General features: G+C 52.6%; 1 protein-coding gene and 1 long non-coding RNA gene across 2 annotated transcripts in view; one reads left to right on the top strand and one right to left on the bottom strand.

Moving 5' to 3' along the window:
• The window catches only part of CDH23 (cadherin-related 23), a 310,969-nt gene that overhangs the window by 223,558 nt on the left and 67,762 nt on the right, over window positions 1-19,649 (bottom strand). The window contains 3 exon segments of the mRNA XM_011991084.1: window positions 16,141-16,233; window positions 16,353-16,400; window positions 17,135-17,277. Of these exon segments, the coding sequence (XP_011846474.1) occupies window positions 16,141-16,233; window positions 16,353-16,400; window positions 17,135-17,277 (284 nt within the window).
• LOC105547466 lies at window positions 15,433-19,192 on the top strand. The gene is made up of 3 exons (XR_001007228.1): window positions 15,433-15,575; window positions 17,349-17,444; window positions 19,007-19,192. It is a non-coding gene; the product is annotated as an uncharacterized LOC105547466 (long non-coding RNA).

Below are 19,649 nucleotides of genomic sequence, written 5' to 3'. Positions count from 1 at the left end.
TCAGGAAGACTGCAAAGTGCCACAGCCCAGGCGTCCTGCCCTACGAGCCCAGTACCACTCTCACAATGGTCTGTCATCTGCTGGGTTCTCTGAGAACCCCGGCCACATGCACCCGACATTTGGGAATAAACGCCTCTGCAGCCCAGCCCTTGGTCAACAGAAGCGCAGCACGGTAAGGGGCGCAGGGGGTGACTAACAGAGTCCACATCCCATCTCTGCTCTGTGACACGGGCAAGACAGCCTCTCTGAGCCCCAGCTTCCTTATTTATTTTATTTTATTTTATTTGTTTGAGACGGAGCCTTGCTCTGTCACCCAGGCTGGAGTGCAGTGGCGCTATCTCAGCTTACTGCAAGCTCCGCCTCCCGGGTTCACACCATTCTCCTGCCTCAGCCTCCGAGAAGCTGGGACTACAAGCGCCCGCCACCGCGCCCGGCTAATTTTTTTGCATTTTTAGTAGAGACGGAGTTTCACCATGTTAGCTAGGATGGTCTTGATCTCCTGACCTTGTGATTCACCCACCTCGGCCTCCTAAAGTGCTGGGAACTTCCTCATTTTTAAAAGGGGGAGAATCCTAATGCCTTGGCCACAGATTGGTTATAAAAAGCACCTGAGTGATGCATGCGGTCTCCATGATCGTTATTATTATTGCTGTTCAGCGTTTCCCCTCCGTCCAGTACCACTGGGCTTTAGAGGTTCAAGGAAATGATAAGATACAGACCCATTTTTTAACATTTGTGAATCCTGGAGCTTGCGACTAAGAGGTCCCGGGTGTCAGACACGCGGTATAAGCAGAAACTGGAGAAGGAGGACAGTGCAGGGAACGGTCTATCTGAGCCCATGCTGGGCCTGTGCCCTGCCCCTTCTCCTTCATGCCCCTAACTTCAGGCAGCCCTTTTGCATTTTTTGAGGCCTCCACCCACCTCAGAAATACAGAAGCAGGCAGAGAGCTCAGAAACAGGGGAGGTCCCTCTTCTCACCTCGGACCCAGGCAGTCCCTGCTTCCTGCCTCCCGGGCCCATGTGGAGAGCAGCAGGGGAGCGCTGGATGCTGCAGTGGGGGCACGTGCGGGGGTGGGACAGGACAGGGACAGCCACTTTGCCAGGCTCATCTGAAGCTCATCTGACCCAATTCTACCGCCTGGAGGAAGATGTGCTTGATACATGCCACAGGAGGACCAGGGACCTGGGAACCAGGGCAGGGCCCGGCTTTCTTGTAGCACCAAAGCTGGGATGGGTGAACCCCCTGCTCCACCCCTCAGCAATGCGGAGGGCCGAGCTTTTGCTGGTGGCCGTCTGGGTCCTCAAGCACTGGGTCTTGCATCCTGTTGCTGTGGGTGAAGGCTTTCAGCCAGGATCTGCTGGAGGCCAGGGACCAGGTCTCATTCCTCTTGTGTCCCCAGCACCAAGCATGGGCTTGGCACCCAGCAGGCCCTCAGGCAATGTTTGGTGAATGAGTAGATGAATGAATGAATGAGGGCGGGGTCGGCACATGGAAGCAACACTCCAGCATGCTTCTGCCACTCTGCTGTAGCAAACCAAGCAGGGACTCCTCTTTCTCTGGTTTCTGGGCTGCTGCCAAGAAGCCAGGTTTCCCAGGAGGGTCACGGATGCTCAGGCCCCTGCGGAAGCCTCCTCTGTGGTGTCCCAGCAGCGTGGTGGCCACTTGCTGGATGTAGCACCCCCAGCACCCCGTACCTGCCAGCTCTCCCTCTCTCCACACCTACGGCATGGGTTCCTGCCTGCAGCTAGCAGCTCTGGGCTCCTGGACTCTCCCACTCCACCCCTCCTGGCTTCCATGGGGCCCCTTCCCAGGCAGCTGCCCTCCCCAGTCCTGGATGCTCTGCCCACGGCTGGCCCTCGTGGACTGTTCCCAACAACCACCAACCTCCCACTGTTGTGCAGACAACCTGCTTCCATCCTCCTGCCTGAAGGGCCGCAGAGAAGCAAGGGAGGCAGAGCCTGGGGGTGCTGCAGGGGTGCACTTTAGAATGCATGCCCCACTGCCCTGCCTCCAAAGCACTCTGCATCAGTTTCCTGTGGCTGCTGTAACAAGTCACTCCACACTTAGTGGCTTAAAACAACACAGATTTATCACCTTATAGTTCTGAAGGTCAGAAGTCCAACACGGGCCTCAGGGGGCTAAAATCCAGGTGTCGGCTGGGCACAGTGGCTCACGCCTGTAATCCCAGCACTTTGGGAGGCCGAGGTGGGCAGATCACTTGAGGTCAGGAGTTCAAGGCCGCCTGGCCAACATGCTGAAACACAGTCTCTACTAAAAATCCAAAAATTAGCTGGGTATGGTGGTGCACGCCTGTAATCCCAGCTACTCAGGAGGCTGAGGCAGCAGAATCACTTGAACCCGGGAGGCAGAGGTTGCAGTGAGCTGAGACTGTACTAGAGCCTGGGTGACAAAGTAAGACTGTCTCAAAAAGTAAATAAGTAAAGAGTAAAAGAAAATAAAATCCAGGTGTCACAGGCTGCATTCCTTCTGGAGGCTCTAAGGGAAATCTGTTTCCTTCCCTACTTGAGCTTCTAGAGGACACTCACATTCTTTGGCTCCTGTCCTCTTCCTCCATCCTCAAAGCCAGCAACATAACAGCCTCAGATCCCCCCACTCAGCTCCGCATCCACTGTCATGTCTTCTCCTCTGACCCTCCTATCTCCTTCTTAGAAGTACCATGGTGATTACAGGGGCCCCACAGAGATAAGCCATCTCTAGGCCTTTAACCGCAAAATCCCCTTTTCCATGTGAGGTCGCAAGTCACAGGTTCCAGGAATTTGAACATGGCCCTCTTTGGTGGGCAAGGGGGCGTTACTCTGCCTACCATGCTCCAGCCCCATTAGATGACACGATTTCCTCCAGTAGCCCTGAGTGAGGTATCCTCCTTTTGCCACCAGCTGCCTTTGACTCTGATGAGGCCAGACTCGGCCCTTCTCCCACGGCCTGGCAGGGAGCTCGGACTGCACTTCTGAGCTACCTTCAGCATGGGTCTTGGAAGAGAGCACATCGAGAGCTGGTTCATGGAATTTCTCTCTTAAAGGATATGGACTACAGAGGAGGAAGAGGAAGCTCCCTGAGGGCAGGGACTGCATCATGCAACAAATCCACTGAGTCCCCACCGGGTGCCAGGCCCTGAGGGTCCATCCATGGTAGAAAGCCACATGTCCCTGCCCCTGCTTTCACAGAGCTCACAGTCACCTGTGAGAAGCTAATAGTGATCAAATAGTCCTGCACATAAGTGAGTATTTACACCCCAAGGTCAAAGCTATAGGAGCTCTGGTGCTCTGAAAGCCCAAGAACAGAAGAATCTTTCTGCATTGGGAGGGGGGATGAATCAGGAATGGAAGATCCCAGGGGAAGTTGGGAGTTCATGAAAAATGGGGAGGGTGATGTGTTCCAGGGAGGTGGAAAGGCCATGCAAAGGCCCTGTGGCATCGTGCCCTTGGGGACCACCAAGAAGGTGGAGGTGCAGGAATACAGAAGAGCAGGGGAAGGAATGTTTAAGGGGAGGCTGGAAAGGGGGCCGGGATGACACCCTGCCAGCCTCTGGGCTTCTGGTCGTCAGCCTCAGAGCACCACAGAAAGGTTTCTGCAACATCCCTGGCACATCCCAGGGACTCAATACATTTGAATGAATAGATGGATGGATGGAGAATGCATGAATGAGCCCCTCTACCCTCCTCCTGCCCCTCACCAGTGACCTGCCCCATCCCTCCCTTCTGCACGGCAACGGTTAAACGGGATCTCTGAGGCTTGCTCACTTATTTATTTATTTCCCCCCGGCTGCTGACGCCGACCCGTGCCTCCCGAGTGTGGCTCCGTGGAAATGTCTGTAATCGCCAGCACACTTTAGGCATTACTTCCACACCATTTAGAGCTTTCCGCCCCAATAGCTGCTATTGCATTTCCCTCCATCTCCATCTTTTGGGCTGTGTTGGGCGGAATATTTTTTCTAAGGTTTGGTAGTCCCCGAGTTTGAGGGATCTGATGGTTTGGGGGAGGTGAGGAGAAAGACAATGCTTTAGAAGAATTTATTATTCTTCTCCCATTGCCCTGGCCCTGCCCCAGCCTTGACCAGGAAAGGAAAAAAACAATCAGTTCAAGCCGCTAAGAAGCCTTTAAAGATTTTTGTGTTTTCCCATGCAGGACTGAGATTGGGTTGCTGATATGAACAGCAGCTTTGTGGGAGGCTGAAGGTGCTGGAACACAATAAAGGTCATCTCGGATGAATCCCTCCCTTAACCAAACACCCTCCCTGCTTCCACCTTCTCGTCTCAGGGCCGGCTCCTCTAAAGGCAGCAGTTGGGCAGTAAACCCCAAACCCTGAGTGGCTACTCTGGGGGTTAAATGCATCTGGGCTTGCTTTGGGGGGCAGACAAGAGCAATAAGCTCCGAGACAAGCTGTGTGATCTTGGACAAGTCACTTAACCTCTCTGGGTGTTTTTCCCCAGCTCTAACATGGAGACAATCACACCTTTCTTACCAACTGGAAGGACTACACTGAGGATGGAAGGAGACAGTATGAGGGGGAAAGACCCCTCTCCTTTTTTCTCTTCTCCTTCCTCTCAATCCAACTTTCCCCCATCCCATTCACCCCCCTGGGATTCCCCTTCACCCATCCAGCCTCTTATCCCAGCGCCTAGGCAGTTCCATATCCACCTGAAAGATGACCCTGGATGAGGGAGAGAGTGTCTCAAGGTAATGACCACAGGGGTTAGCTCCCCCGATGCGTGCAATGTATAGGCGGACTGTCCCATGTCACCTGCACAGTGGTGACCTTGTGTCAGCACCACACGCATTTGATCAGAGACAGTAAGCTTCCCAGTGACACACAGATGTAAGTGGTAAGAGGATTCAAACTCGCCTGTGGTACTCCTAACACAGTACTCCTAACCAGTGTGGGGAGTGGCTCCCAAGAGGAAGCTGGCTGCCTGTTCCCAGGGGCCTACACGATAACAGAAACCCACTGGAATGGATATAATAAAATGACAATGGGCAAAAGCAAGCCACGGGGTTAGAAGCCAGGACAGTGGCTACCTTTAGGGGAAAGGAGAGGGACAGGGAGAGGCACAGTGGGATCTCTAGATGCCGGCGAGGCTCTGCTTCTCCATCCAGGTACAGTTATACAAATGCATTCACTTTGTAATCACTCATAAAGCTGAATATTTATGAGTGCTCGCTTCTCCATATGTCAGCTTAAGTAATACATTTCCTCAAAAAATAAGACAAAACAAAACCTGTGTAAGCTTGTGGGGACCTGCCAGAAAAAATTCTCCAGGAATGAATTCATGCCACTGGCATGAGGCTCCAGACAGCATGGAGTGGACAGGCCCAGGTCGAGCAGTCCCATTTCCAGAGGAGCGGCCGAGCCCTGGAAGTGAGGTGACTCGCCCAAGACTCCCGGCTGAGCTGCACCTGTCTTACTGTGCACAGGCAGATGACCTCTGCTGTCTGCAGGTGGGGGGCCAGGGGCCACCCCAGGAAGGAAAGGCTGGGCCAAGGTCAAGAAGCAGAGGGCCCACCTGGGAGGGGGGTTTAGAAGCTCAGATGGGTGGGTATAAGGAGCAGAGACTTGGGCCTCCAAATCCAGAGGACAGAGGACTAAGTGAAGAGCCCGGGGCCAGCGCTCAGCAGCGACTTCTGAAGGGGATATGTGCTCTGACATCTCCAGCACTTGGCTTGCCTTTCTGTAAAACGGGGATAAAGGACCATCCTCCCCACCTCTCCCACGGGATGGTTCTGAGGAAGTAAGTGTCGGGCTTGGCTCATGGCGGGAAGGAAGATGGTGCTGTGGGCTTGGATGGCAGCATTTCATGGGAGGGCGCAGCAGGAACAAAGGCTAGGTGGCAGGAAAGTGATCACTTGGTATTGAGGACAGGAATGACAGGAACACCAGGGGCTCAAAGCCTCACACGGATGGGATGGATTTCTGAAATGCAGGGTTTGTGTCAGCAACGGTGGGAGGCGTGGGCTCAGACTGGGAGGTACAGGGATCAGAAGGGGTCAGTGGGAAAAGGCCTCCTACACCATTTCCCTCTCTCGGGAGCAGGATTGGGAGAGGGGACCAGCCTGAGCCCACGACCCTCTGTGGCAAGGACGTGAGTGGGCATTGGGCTCTCTGGGGCTGGCAGTGCCCTGTGCCTGGGAGGTGGGCTGGCTGATCAATGATGAAGACAGTGAGTAGGGATGATTACATTGTATCTAGTGATTACGCCCTGGGTGACATCTCTCGGTGGCATTATCTCATCTGGAGAGAAGAGCAGGCTTTTTAATAGATGGACAGGCGGCTTCCACTTAAGGTTATTATAAAGAGGGAGAGCCCAGCCCTCACAGCTTCCAGCCAACACCACAAAGTTGCTAAGTAATTAAAGGCTGCTAAGGAATCAGAGAAATTATAATAATTCCATCAACTCAAAGCTTGCACTCTCTCATTTTCCCCCTCCTGGTTTAGAAAACAAGGTGGGTCAAGGCAGCCTGCACACACATCAAAACAAGCCTATTGTATGGTGGGCCTCCATGTCACAGGGGCTGCCAGGCCTGTCCTCAGGCTGTTCGGACAATACTTGAACTTGTTAGGATAAGTGAAGGGACCAAAATAAAAACCCTAGAGCCCCCAGAAACAGGAAGAACAATAGCAGCATGCTGGTGGCCGATCAGATACCTGTGGACACCTGTGACCTGCATCAAGAAGGCAGTCCAGGCCCACTGCTCATGGAGTTTGGAGAGCTGCCCAGAGGGGAGCACCCTCATCCCAGCCCTGCTCTGGACACTCAGGCCTTACCTGGGAAAACAGTGCTGTGCCTCTGGCCCAGGGCTGGGCTCTGTTTCATAGGTTCTGGAAGCCAGTTCCTGAGAATCTTCTCCAGCCACCTTTGATGGCCTGTGCTTTGCCACTAATTGCGGGGTGACCCTGGGCAGATCCTTCACCCTTACTCAGTGTGTTGCTTGCCCACAGAGTGTGCGGCCAGATTAAGTCACCTCCAGGGTCACCCTGTGCTGTTTTCACAGAGTCTACATGGAACACTCTAGGCCTATTATCAGCAGTTTCTTGATGACTCTTTCTTTTTTTCCCTTGCCATGTCTTTATGTTTCCCACACATTTCCTGACTGCCACTGGAATGTCAGTTTCCTGACCACCAATGCCCTGACTTCAGCCAATCAGTCTACGGGGATGAGTCCATCTGTCGAGCTCCTCGGGCTTTCAGGCAACTTTCCTGAAGTTCTCAGAGCTTTTCATAACAATGGTAATACTCTTCAGGCCAGGAGAGAGGGCTCATGCCCGTGATCCCAGCACTTTAGGAAGCCGCAGCAGGCAGGCTGCCTGGACCCAGGAGTTTGAGGCCAGCCTGGGCAGCATGGTGAGACCCTGTCTCTACAAAAAAATACAAAAATTAGCTAGGCATGTTGGTACGTGCCTGTAGTCATAGCTACTCAGGAGGCTGATGTGGGAGGATCACTTGAACCCAGGAGGTTGAGGCTGCAGTGAGCTGTGATCGTGCCATGCCACTGCACTCCAGCCTGGGTGACAGAGTGAGACCCTTTCTCAAAAAAAAAAAAAAAAAAAAAAAAAAGAAAAGAAAAAAGGTAATACCCATCAATTACCAAGTACAACCTATGTGTGCGGTGCTTCATACACGTGCTCTCATTAAACTTTTACAACTCAGTGTATCCCTATTTTACAGATGAAAAAACTGAGGCTCAGAGAGGCTAACACGTTGCTTATGGCCTCCCAGTGTACAGTTAGAGCTCACACGTGCACAGCCCCATCACAATGCAGGAGAAGTCTGGTCCCCATGTCACAGATGAACACAGGTTCTCACGATACAAAGCTGCCCTTGACTGTAGGTGGGGCCTTTCTAGACCCTTGGTTTCCTAAGTCTGCCCCCCACTTGGGTGCCCCACTGCCTGGAGGAAAAGGCATACAGGCAGAAGACCCTGTGCCCTCCCTCCAACAGGCCCTACCATGGGGGCAATGAGACCATTTGAAAGAAAGGAGCTGAAAGACGGCAGATGGACTTGGTGTGCGAGGCTGACAGCCCAGCACTGCAGCAGAACTAGCAGGCAGCTATCATCTCCTTCCATTTAGAGGTTCTTTATTTAAAGGGCGGGGGGCACAATAAAAGGTGTCCTGGTGCGTGCAATAGAATCCCTAATGCTTGAGAGCTGGGCTCCGCACAGTCCACCTGCTTCGTATTCATGGCAGAGGGTCCCGCATCACTGCAATAGAATTATATGGGCCCCCAAAGACTCCCAGCTAGAATCGGCGAGGAAACCGATGTAATGAAGAACATTATTACCATTAAAACAAAATAATAATTTTAATTACAGCTGGGCTGCCTCTATCTCCTGCTCCTGTGCTGTCCTCTTTCCTAGTGGTGAGGGTGGTGGAAGACGCCCACAGCCTTGACCACGCCCCCAACGGGCATGGAAGCAGGTGGTGTTACAGGGGACATGAGGGACCAGGGGTCCTTGGCTTCACCCCACTGTGTGGAGGAGGAAGCAAGCAGCCTCCGAGTGTGTGGCTGGGCTGAGCTCGGGGCCCTGGTTTTGTGGGACTCCATTGACTCTCTCCTTGGCACCTAAGAACCAGAAGGAGGTGGCAGAAAATGTTGAATCTTCCTTGCAGGCAAGGGGAGCAGGCTGGCATTTAGCCTGTGTGTATGTGGGCAGGGGAAGGGGGTCATCCCCTGCTTCTCACAAACAATGCTGCATGCACAGTTGATGACTGAAATCACGGAGGTGGCTCTGAGGCACACTAACACTGCAGGCCACAAGAAAGGGGTGTCACTATGACCGCGGCTGGGTCCTGAGCTACAAGGTGATGCCCAGCAGGGATGGTCCTCACTGCACAGAGCCAGCAGTGGGCTCTGAGTGCAGTTTCTCCACTGGACCCCCTGAGCCTGGGCAAGAGGCCCAGAGTTCCCTGTCGCTTCCCCCAGCCAGGGATGGATCAGGGCCTGACCCCTGCAACTTATGGCAAATCAAAAGCGGGCCATTGCAAATTGCAAAACAATACATGCAAAGATGCTGGAAAGTGAGAATGAGTTCAAAAGACCCTCTGGGAGGCAGGACACAGGATGGAAGATGCTGCAGGCCTATCTGATTCTGGGGCACTTGGAGAAGTCAGTGAATTGGTCTTGGCCTCAGTTTCTCTCATCTATAAAATGGAAAGAATAACTCCCCCCTAACTTACAGAGTTGTCATGAGGACAAATGAAAGATAATGAAAACACTGGGAGATACAGAAGTTGATATTATTTAAATAAGAACACAAACATACACACACACACACACACACACACACACACACACACACCCCTCAGGACTGTGTAGGAAGCCCTGCTGCTCTGCCCACAAGCATATGTCGATTCAGCACTACAAGTCCAGAGCTTGCTGTCCCAGCTGCCGCAGGCGATGGCATCTGTCTGCTGTGAGAGAGCAGGGCTCCAGGCATGGGTCACTGTGCTGACAGAGGGGACAGACCAGCGAAGGGGCAGGCACCTCAGGGTGGTCGCCGAGGGCCATAGAGACATCGTCTGGGGCTGCCGCTTAGCCAGAAAAACCCACTCTGACTGTGGCCTGCAGGAGTCCAGAGCCCCTGCGATGATTTATTGGTCTCCCTCTCCCAGATCAATAGGTGCATGGTTATAGATGCAGAGGGGCCGCCAAGGCCCGTGGCCCCAAGGTATAAATTAATATGGCCTGTCGAGGGGCTGCCTCTCCTAGTGTGGGAGATGACACGCTCACGAGTGGAGCTGTCACCGCGGGGGCCACGGCAGGCACAAGCCAGCGGGAGCCCCCTCGAACCTCCCCCGCCAGCCTCTTACTGCAACCTGAGGATGCAGTTTATAAATCATTCAGCATCTGACAGGCACGCCATGCGGGAAGGTAGCTGGGGCACTGCTGCTGGCTGCGGTGGGTGCTAATAGGTTGGCCTCTTGGACCAAATCCAACTCTGCACGCTCTGGGCCCTGTCTGGCCACCACTCCAGGGCTCCTCACATGCCAAAGCACACAGGATGACAGGGCTGAGATCCAGGAACTACTGGGCACCAGCAGAGAGCAAGGATGCTTTCAGTGCCTGGGAGGAAAGTGGGGTGCAGGGCACATGTGAAAGTGCCCTTGCCAGCTCAGTGCCAGGCCTCACCGCTCTTCACCCAGCCCTCGCCCATGCACAATAAGGAAGCCCTCACCTTGGTAGGCCAGCTGGCCAAGGCAAAGCACTTCATGTAAATGCTCCTTTTGTCCTCACACCACCCAAGAGGCAGAGGTTGCCACCTGGCTGTCTGCATTTGTGAATTCCATTCACTCAAAAGACACCGAGCACGGTCCATATGCCAGGCCTAGGGCAGGGTGCTGAGGATGCACAGATGACCAAGCTCAGTCTTTGCTTAATCTGGTGGGAGAGATGGACACACAAACAACAGCCACAACCATTTCCTGAGCACGCATTTATCCTGGGCCTGGGCTGAGCACTCTACGTGAGTGATCTCATTTACTTTAATCCTCACTATGATGTTTGCAAGGCAGGTATAATTATTTCTACTTTGCAGGTAGAAGTGAAGCTACTTGTCAAAAAGTCGTGCCACCCCAGGCCTGCCTCCTAATCCTGGCTCCATCCCTTGACTAGCTTTGGGCATGCCATGTAACTGTCCTACTTCAGTGTCTGTCTCAGTAGGATGGGAATGACAGGAGTGGCTGCCCCAGGAGGTGGTTGTGAGGGCTCCCTGAGATTCCATGCAGAAAACAGTGTTGGGCACACAGGAAACCAACAACAACAATAAATTTATTATTACTGTCACCAGAGAAATAAATTATGTATTTGATCTCCTTGACAAATGGCATCCAGGGATACCCTTCTCTACGCCTTCCCATCTCTAGTAAGGAGGTACAGGGAATGAGCAGCTTTCATCCTTGTTAAGGCACATGGAGAGGTGGTTCAGGTTAGTGGGGCCCAGGGCCAGGAGGCATGGCTTTGGCTCTGACCCTGATCCCAGCCAGCACTGAGGCTCAGGCGAGGACCCTCCATCTCTCAGGCTCCCAGGATCTCACCCCAGCTCCAGCCCTTCCCCATAGTAGCCTCATCCCTGCCTCAAGCTGGTCACCTGAGGCCATCAGACAAGGATCTGTGCAGCACCTGTCACAGAGACCTGGGCAGGGACCCAGAGGCTCACTTCCAGCCTGGCTTTATTTCTGTGAGGTAACAGTGGAGACCTGCAAAGGACACACACCCACCTAGCCACTGTCCCTCCTCAGCAGTGTCTCTAACCATAAATCAGAGTTGACTTTCCTCTGGGAAATTCCAATATATGAAAATAAGCTATAGGATCCTAGAAAGTGAATGATATTCATAGACACCATAGTCTCTTTCTCTAACGAACTCCTACTCAGCCGCTAAGGCCCCAAACAAATAGCCCCCATGTACAGACCACACTGTTCGCAATATACTATGCACATACAAAGCTACCGTGACATTTAATACATTTAGATGTAGTTAGACATTCACTTACTTGTCTTTCTCTTAGTAAAATTGCCTTCACCAAGGACAAAGACCTTGGTCTTAATCACCAGCCTTTTATTGAATATACCATGAGCCACAGGCTGTGCTAAGGACTTTTCCTAGCTACATTCTCTCATAGCAATCCTGCAAGACAGATATTGTTGCTCATCTTACAGATAAGAAAGCTGAAATCCAGAGAGGTTAAGTCACTTGTCTAAAGTCACATGGCTGGCAAATGGTAGCATCTTTTTCCTACCCTGCATGCCCAAGTCAGCTCAGAATCCCTGATCCTGTAGCTATTCAACAAATGTTTGTTGTGTTCATTAAAAAAAAAAAAAAAAAAAAAAGGTCAGATCCGAGCATGGTAGGTGAGATGTGGGCTTTGAAGGACAGGCAGAGTTGAGTTAGGCTGAACTCCAGTACTAGTTAGAAAAGTACAATGTGTGTGTGTGTGTGTGTGTGTGTGTGTGTATGTTAGAGAGAGAGAGAGAGAGAAACAGATATGTATCCATTGCCATTGAATTGACTCTATGGCTGACAGGAGAGTTCATATGAAGGAATAGCAGAAGAGAATACTGAAAAATAAGTTGGGAAAGGTAGGTTGATGCTAGATGGATAAAGGCCTAGACTGCCCAGCTAAAGAGGCTGAACTTGTCAGAACTTCAAGGACACAGTCATCTCTGAGACTCCAGCAGGTCTTCCAGATTCCCTGACCCAGTGAGCCACCTGGCACCACCTGACTTCTAACCTCACATTCATCTTCCTGCCTAAACACCCCAGCACCAGGGTCACCTCCCTGGGGCACACTGGAGGGCTGAGGGGGTGGCCCTGGGAGGATCAGGGAGGGGGCAGTGCTGAAGGTCAGTGAGGCAGGCACGCGCCCCTAACGGAGGTACTGGAGCAGCACCGCTGGGCACAGACACAGGCAAACACGTTTGAGCAAATTGGTACGCCATAAAAGTCTATTACAGCAAATCAAACAGCAGTCAGCATGACAGCCATTAGCTTGAAATGAATACACGGGGACTTAATGAGGTCTGTCGAGGCTGGCTTGGTGAATTAAGTTGCCAATTCTAGCAGGATTTCCCTTTTCTTTACGGACTTGAAAGCATCTACGCTGCCTCGTTAGGACTTCGACAAGTGAATTGCCGGGCCTTTCACCCTGATAAAATGGATAATTACATGGAGAACAGCTTAGTGAGGGGAGTGGGGTGGGCAGGAGGGGAACCAGAACAAACAAACCCAAACACACACCTGCCTGGCTTCTCCTGAGCTGGGGGCTGGACCCGGCAGAAGCTTTCAGAGGGAGTAGGGGCCCAGGAGAGGCAGGCAGTGGGGCAATGCCTGGTCTTCAACTGCCTCCCATTCCCTGCTGTTCCTGGCCTGAGGACATGGGTCCAGGTGGGCCATGTCTCCAGGCAGCCATGGAGGGGTTGAAAGTTCACATCCAAGATGGGCTGCCCTCAGCACCTCTCACAAAACCTCTAGTGGGATCCTCCAAGGCTCCCCAGGCCTGGCTGTTCTCAACATTACCAGAGGAATTTGTTAAAAATGCAGCTTCCTGGGCTATCTCTCCCCAGCCTACTGATTCACAACTGCGGGGGTCGGGAATATGCTTCCTAACCAGTCCCCTGGGAAATTCTGCTGGGGCATGTTTGGGACCCTCTGATTCATCACTTCCCCAACACGCAGTGCTAGACGGCTGGAGGGAAGTGGTCCTCCTACTTCTGCTTGCATAACTCCAGGGATGGGGAGCTCAGCACATTCTCAGCAAGGCAGGGGCACAGACTGTGTGTGCATGGGTGTGTGTGGGCAGTCTTATTATTAGGAAGCTCTTCCTTAGATAGACCTGGATTTGCCACCTTGTAACTTTCTCCCTGTGCCAATCCCTGGGTTCTGCACACAATAGTCTCCATCATTATTAGGGCCCTAGATGGCTGAGATGGCCAAGAGGGGAACTGAATGGATGGAGGCGGCCACCAGAGCTTCTCCGCCATCCTGCAAAGAACGATAAGGTGCTGAAGGATGGGAAGGAGCTTCTCCTGCTGGGTTTTGTCCTCTCATCATGTGATGTCAGCCCTGGAAGGGGCTGGGTTCAACTTCCTAGTTTGAAAGCTGTAGGGCCTGAAGCCAGCAGACTAGAACCCAGGTGTCCTGACTCCAGTTTCTGTCTTCCCACGAAACAGCACAAGAGCAACCACTGCTTACCTCAGCCAGACTCTGCTGGAAACCCACCTCCTCCAGGAAGCCTGCTGAGATTTCTCTGATCACCCTGGCAGACCCTGGCATTCACACCTAACAGGGTCTGCAGTGCTCCCCCACCCCATTTCTCCGGCTTGCATCCTCACCCTGTTCACATTTGCAGGGTCCTTTGCTGCTGAATCACACTGTAAAGAGCAGGGGCCTGGGGTTTCCAGGGTGACCTGAATGCAAGCAGGAAACCTTGGGCTCATTTCCGGGCCAGGGACCAGTAGACTCTGGGCTGGTACTCCAGCTGCGGTCAGAGCCAGGCAGCTAGGTTCCAGCTCAGGTGACCACACCAGGCCAGGGCTGGTCAATGCCAAGATGCCTCAGATCAGGAGTGGCCAGGCTTCTGTCCAGCTGATATCACATCCCCACTGGCCACACTGAGCAGCCCCAAGCAGGGCATCGAGTATCAGGCCACTAAAGCAACCGGGGATGTTTACACATGAGCAAGTAAACCACATAGGCCTTCCTCCAAGGACGGTGTGTCCTTCGCAGCTGGCCCCTCTCAGCCTGCCCTCTCCTTGTCAGATGGGTGTCAGGCAGGCCACTGTATCCACCTGCCCTTTGTTTTCATTAGATAAGGAGGGCCGTGGCACAGAGAGGTGAAGTGACATGCCCAAACACACCCAGCAAGCTGGGAACAGAGCAGGGGCTGGACCCAGGGTCTCCTGCCTCTAGTTCTAATTCCTGTCATTCCACATTCCTGCGGCCTCCGAGGTCTCTGCACAATGACAGCCTGGCTCAGAGCCAAGCCCACAGCAGACATTCAATAAATATTTGTTAAATAAATGAATGAATGATTGAAGAGACTCTCTCCTTGGAGGCACAGGCCTTTGGAGAATCCCAGGGGATTCCAATAGGGCCGAGTGTTGGAAGTCACATCTCCTGAAGCAGGAGAGAGGAAAAGGCTGGCCCGCAGCCCAAGGGCGGGAGAGGAGGGACGTGACCCCTCGTCCCCTTGCCAGTGCGGCTCCCTGCTGCCCTATGAGAGGGAAGACAGAGGGCAGCCATGCCTGCCAGGATGGCAGCTGAGCAATGGGTCCAAGGCTCATTAACTCTGAGCCATGCCCTTGGTTTCTGAGCCCAGGCCCGGAGTGCAGGCTGGCACGTAGAGACCCTTAATTAAATTAGGGAGACTTCCAAATGAGAGAGAGCAGGAGCCAAGCTGCAGTCCCTGGGCACACTGGCCACAGCTTAGGGCACCGCGCTCCCATGTTTAGGACTGCGGGCTCCCCAGTTCTCTCCCGCCCCAGGCAGGTGAAGGGCATGGCGCCTCTGCTGCATCCCCACCTGCACATCTGTCCTCTCTTCCATCTGGTGCCAGCACAGGACCCTTGGCTCACAGCTCAGTAACAGAGGCCAGGGAGTGGGGTGTATGAGCAAGACCTTGTCACCCTTGAGGCAGGCTAAGCCTGCCCTGGAAGCCAGGAGGCTCGAAGTTAAAGCTGTGTGACCTCGGGCAAGTCACTCTCCCATGCCCAGCCTCATCCATGAACTGACCATGATATTCTCTCAAGACTTTTTACTCCCTGATCACTCATTGGATCAAGGGGTTAGAACTCAAATGACATGGTGCCAACCTATCTTTCCAGAGGGTTCTATCTCCCATTGTTCCCATCCCAACCCTTCAGTACCACCCCCAGCCCAAAACCCCAAGGGCAGGCCCAAGGGACACCCAGCGAGAAGCCCTTTACCCTCCCGCTTCAGAGTCTTTGAATCACTAACTGCCAGACCATAAGACTGCCATCAGCCACCCAGGCGAGGGGCCGCAAGCAGTGGGAACCCTGGTGCCATCAGGAGCCGGCAGCCAGCTTATTAACGAACCGTTTGTAATGCAATAATTTGTACTTCTCAATTACCAGCAATGGCTTGATTTTACACGCATGGACTCATGCAAACATACTCAGAGTACACAGTACAGGGGCCTGGGAGACTGTGGTGGAGAGCGTGGGGCTAGGGAAAGCCCCTTCCTAGAACTGTATGCTCCCTGAGTCCTGGAGGGACCTGATTCTGGCCAAAGCAGGAAGATCTGGTGTTAGGCCTGCCCACCCACCCTGCCCAAGGCCCATATTTGGATATGAGTGGAAGGAAAGAGGGTACAACACCCGCTTCTCCCAATTCTTGTTCCACCATTGACTCCACCTGGAGGTGTGGTGCTCAGCCTCCAGCATGAGGCTCCCAACCTACCGGCCCAACTGTTCTTCCCAACCCCAGGCTGGGCCCTGACCCCGGGTACCAGCATGTTCACCAACCTGCTCAGAGTTGGCACCTGGGCTGCAGTCTGGGCAGAAGAGCCAGAGCTGCTCTCCCCACCTGACTCTTCACCTACACCCTGGGTGGTCTGGGGAGCAGCAGGTCTTCGATACCCCCAAGGGCGACCCTGGTGGCTCCTACCTCAGGGATGCGGACGCTGTAGGGCTGATTGTGAAATGTGGGTGCGTTGTCATTCACATCCCCGACCTGGATGTTCACCTTCCGTGTGATCACCTGGCAAGAGAAAGGCAGGCAATTAGCACTGCCACCTGACTCTAGCCTCTTCCACCCTAGGGGCCCAGAAATCCTGTGACCCCCAGGAACATGCCTCTAGGGTCCCAGGGGACACTCACCCCCTGGTGGTCGCTGACAGAGAACTCCACGGTGAACTCTGACTTGGTCTGAAAGAAAAGTGAGAGAGGGAGGGGGGCAGTTAGTCAGCGCTGAGGTCCTGGGTCCTGGGTGCTGGGCCCTAAATGGGGCGGGAGGGGCTCCAGGATTGCCCTAGGAGCTTGCCTGGAACCAGGCATCCAAAGTCTTCCCTAAAATACTAGCATTGCCCTTTGGGTTAGGGAAGCAGTGTGGAATATGGATCCTTGCTTTAAGAGAGCAATAAAAGACAGAAGTCAAGCATCCTGGGTGCTAGTCGTGGCTCTGCCTCTAAGATGCTGTGTGACACTGAGCAAGTCATTACACACCTCTATGGTTCCTTCCTCAAACACAAGAAGAGGGTAAGGGTTGGGGATGTGTTCACACCTTTACCTTAACTTGCTAAGGGCTACCAAGTCGTCAATTCCTGCTTCTCTGGATATTGGGGGAATATTTACTCGGGGTAGGGTAGACTTGTACCCTCCATGGAGCCCCATTCTACAAGGGATGAACCCAGGGTCACTGTTCTTCTTGCCTCTCCAATGTAGCTGCTTGCTTGGAGACAGCTCTAACTACCCATGCCAACCCTAAGTCCAGACACCAGCATTGGCCCTTGAAGAGGAATACCATTCAGGCAGAAAGATGCCACTTCGGCGTCAGAATGGAGTCTTAGAGGAAGACCCCAAAAGATGGTGGGCCATCCTTCCCCCAGAGTCTCCTCCCGTCCCCAGGAGAGAACTGGGGCAGGGGTATGGGCAAGTCATACCTCTCTGTCCAGTGGCTGCCGGAGCCACACCACGCCGGTGTCAGGCTCCACTGCAAAGAAGCGAGAGGCCTCCTCCCCAGACACGCCAAACACCAGGGGGTCATTGTCCATGTCTCGGGCCAGCAACTGGGTCACAGAAGAACCTGGAATAGCCAAAAGAGAGAGCAGAGGGGAAATATGGGAGGTCAGGTTTATGCCTTCCTACCTTGCCCAGGTGGCTGAACTCTCAGCAGGGAGTGGCCGCTCAGCAACCCTCCAGCAGGCCACGGATCATCATAAGGCCCTAGCGCATCTGTGGGCTCTGACCCAGGTACCCCACCTCTGCCCTGGTCCACTTTTCACAGTGCGTCATGATGGTATCAGGGGACCATCACTCACCATGCTCTGGGTGTGTAAAACACAGTTGTGACTTCTGCCTGCCCCACTTTCTCTGATTTTAATTTGAAGACCTCCTTCTCCAAGTGGCTCAGATGAGGACAGGCCCCCAATATTTCAAGTCCTATGTTCCAAGATGAGCACATAAATCAGTGCTAGCCAATCAGAGCGTGCCATTTCCCTGGTCATGATGATTGGTTCAGGGATGAGCATGTGACCCAAACTAGCCAATCAAAGCCAGCCCTGGGATTTTTGCTGGAACTACTGGGAGAGAGGAGCTCTCTTCCAATGCTCATTGGCATTGTGGGCAGCCATCTTTGGCACCACACAAGAAGAGCCTGAGAATGAAACACACAAGGAGGAAAACAGAGGCAGATGATGTATGGAGAGACAGATTCCTGATGGCTTTCTGAGGGTCTGCCACCAGCTGTGCCTGATATTAGCTCCACCCTCTGGACTTTTCAGCTCTATGAGCTAATAATCACGTTGCAACCTTTTCTTTGAGCTCAGTCAGTTTAGCTGGACTTCTGTCTTTTGCAAATGGAAGTTCCTTTCCTAATTCAGAATTCTTTGCAAAATCTTTTGGCATTTATTCAAGAGTGACCAGGTGCTGGCCTGATGATGAGCACTGGAGTATGCAGAGGTTAAGAAGATGTAGCTCAGCCTCAAGGAACTCCAGTCTAGAACTAGGTGACAAGGTCTAGTTCCCATCCTCAAGAAGGGGATTGAGAGGCAGGTGTCATCCCTTACCAGAAGCAAAGCCCTGGCCTGAGGGCGCCTAGGCTTCAGGATGCCTGGCCTATACCCTCCCTAAGAAGAAAAGGGCATCTTCTCCTGGGGCTCACAGCTCCCCTGTGTAACTTTCAGGTAGGGTCACCAACTGCCCTGCTTTGCCCAGGACTGAAGCATTTCCCAGCACATCTGCTAAAACCAGGAAGCCCCAGGCAAACTGGGATGGTTGGTCTCCTTAGCTTCAGGAGGTCCTTAAACTCACTAGATGGTACACAAAATGTTATGAGTGTACAGTGCGTCATTTTCTGAAGACAGTGTCTATAGTCTTCATCTGATTCTCAAAGGGGTGAGCAGATCGGAGCCATGACCTTAGGCAAATCACTTATTTCCAGGTTTCAGTTTCCCCTATAAAACAAGACAGACACCACCTGCCCCAAATACTGACTCTCACATTTACCAGATAGCTCTGAAAATCAAGCTAGACAGAAAGGATTCCAAATTCTTGGAATTTTATCTAGAAAAGAACTTCTAGAACAGTTCTAACATGATGACGCTAGCTAACATTTTTGAGCCCAAATCATAAGCCAGGCCTAAGCTGAGCTATTTCCACGCACTAATTCAGTCCATAATGCGATTCTCCCCATTTAACAGGTTAGGCAACAAAAAGTGATGAGGTGATTACCATGGCCTCACGGTCAGCAAATAGCAGAGCTGGAATCCACATCCCAGGCAGTTGGGGCTCAGAGTCTACATTTGTTTCCACAGCACAAACATCTCAACACTCAATATGTAAACTCAAGATTCAGGACTTCATGGACATGATCTATGAGATCCTAACAGGTAGCCCAAGATTTGGAAAATGAAGACATTGGGCATTCCCTGGGCTCTTACGATATGCCAGACACAAGGTCCATTCATGTGGATTCTCTCATTAAATCCTCCCAGCAAGTCTGTTTGGTAATTGTTATTCTACCCATTTTGCAGATTAGGAAGCTGAGGCTCAGAGAGGCGAAGCAGCTTCTCCAAGGTCAGGCAGCAGAACAGCATAGCAGGAAATGGCAGCATCCAAGGTGATGGGAGAAGGTGAGATGGAGGAGTAAAATCGTGGAACATCTTCAGAGCCCAACCCTCCCATTTCAGAGTTGGAAAAGCTGAAGGCATTTAACAAGTTGTCCAAAGTACAATGGTAAGCCACAAAGGCAGGATTCAAACCCAGGTTTCCAAACTCCCAGATTCCCAGTTCATTGCTCTTTCTAGATAGTGTAAGAGGAAGTATGTGAAAGCCACAGATAAACCAAGCACATCTTTCCAAAACATTTGCATTGCCCGATGACAAATAAGTGTTTTATACTAAAACAAATGGGAAGACACTGGGGGCAGCATTTGATTGATTAATTAATTAATTTTT

Source organism: Mandrillus leucophaeus, unplaced genomic scaffold, assembly GCF_000951045.1.
Source record: "Mandrillus leucophaeus isolate KB7577 unplaced genomic scaffold, Mleu.le_1.0 Scaffold39, whole genome shotgun sequence".
Classification (NCBI taxonomy): Eukaryota; Metazoa; Chordata; class Mammalia; order Primates; family Cercopithecidae; genus Mandrillus; species Mandrillus leucophaeus.
The sequence above is the reverse complement of the archived record's forward strand: the minus strand, read 5'-3'. Positions and strand labels throughout refer to the sequence as shown.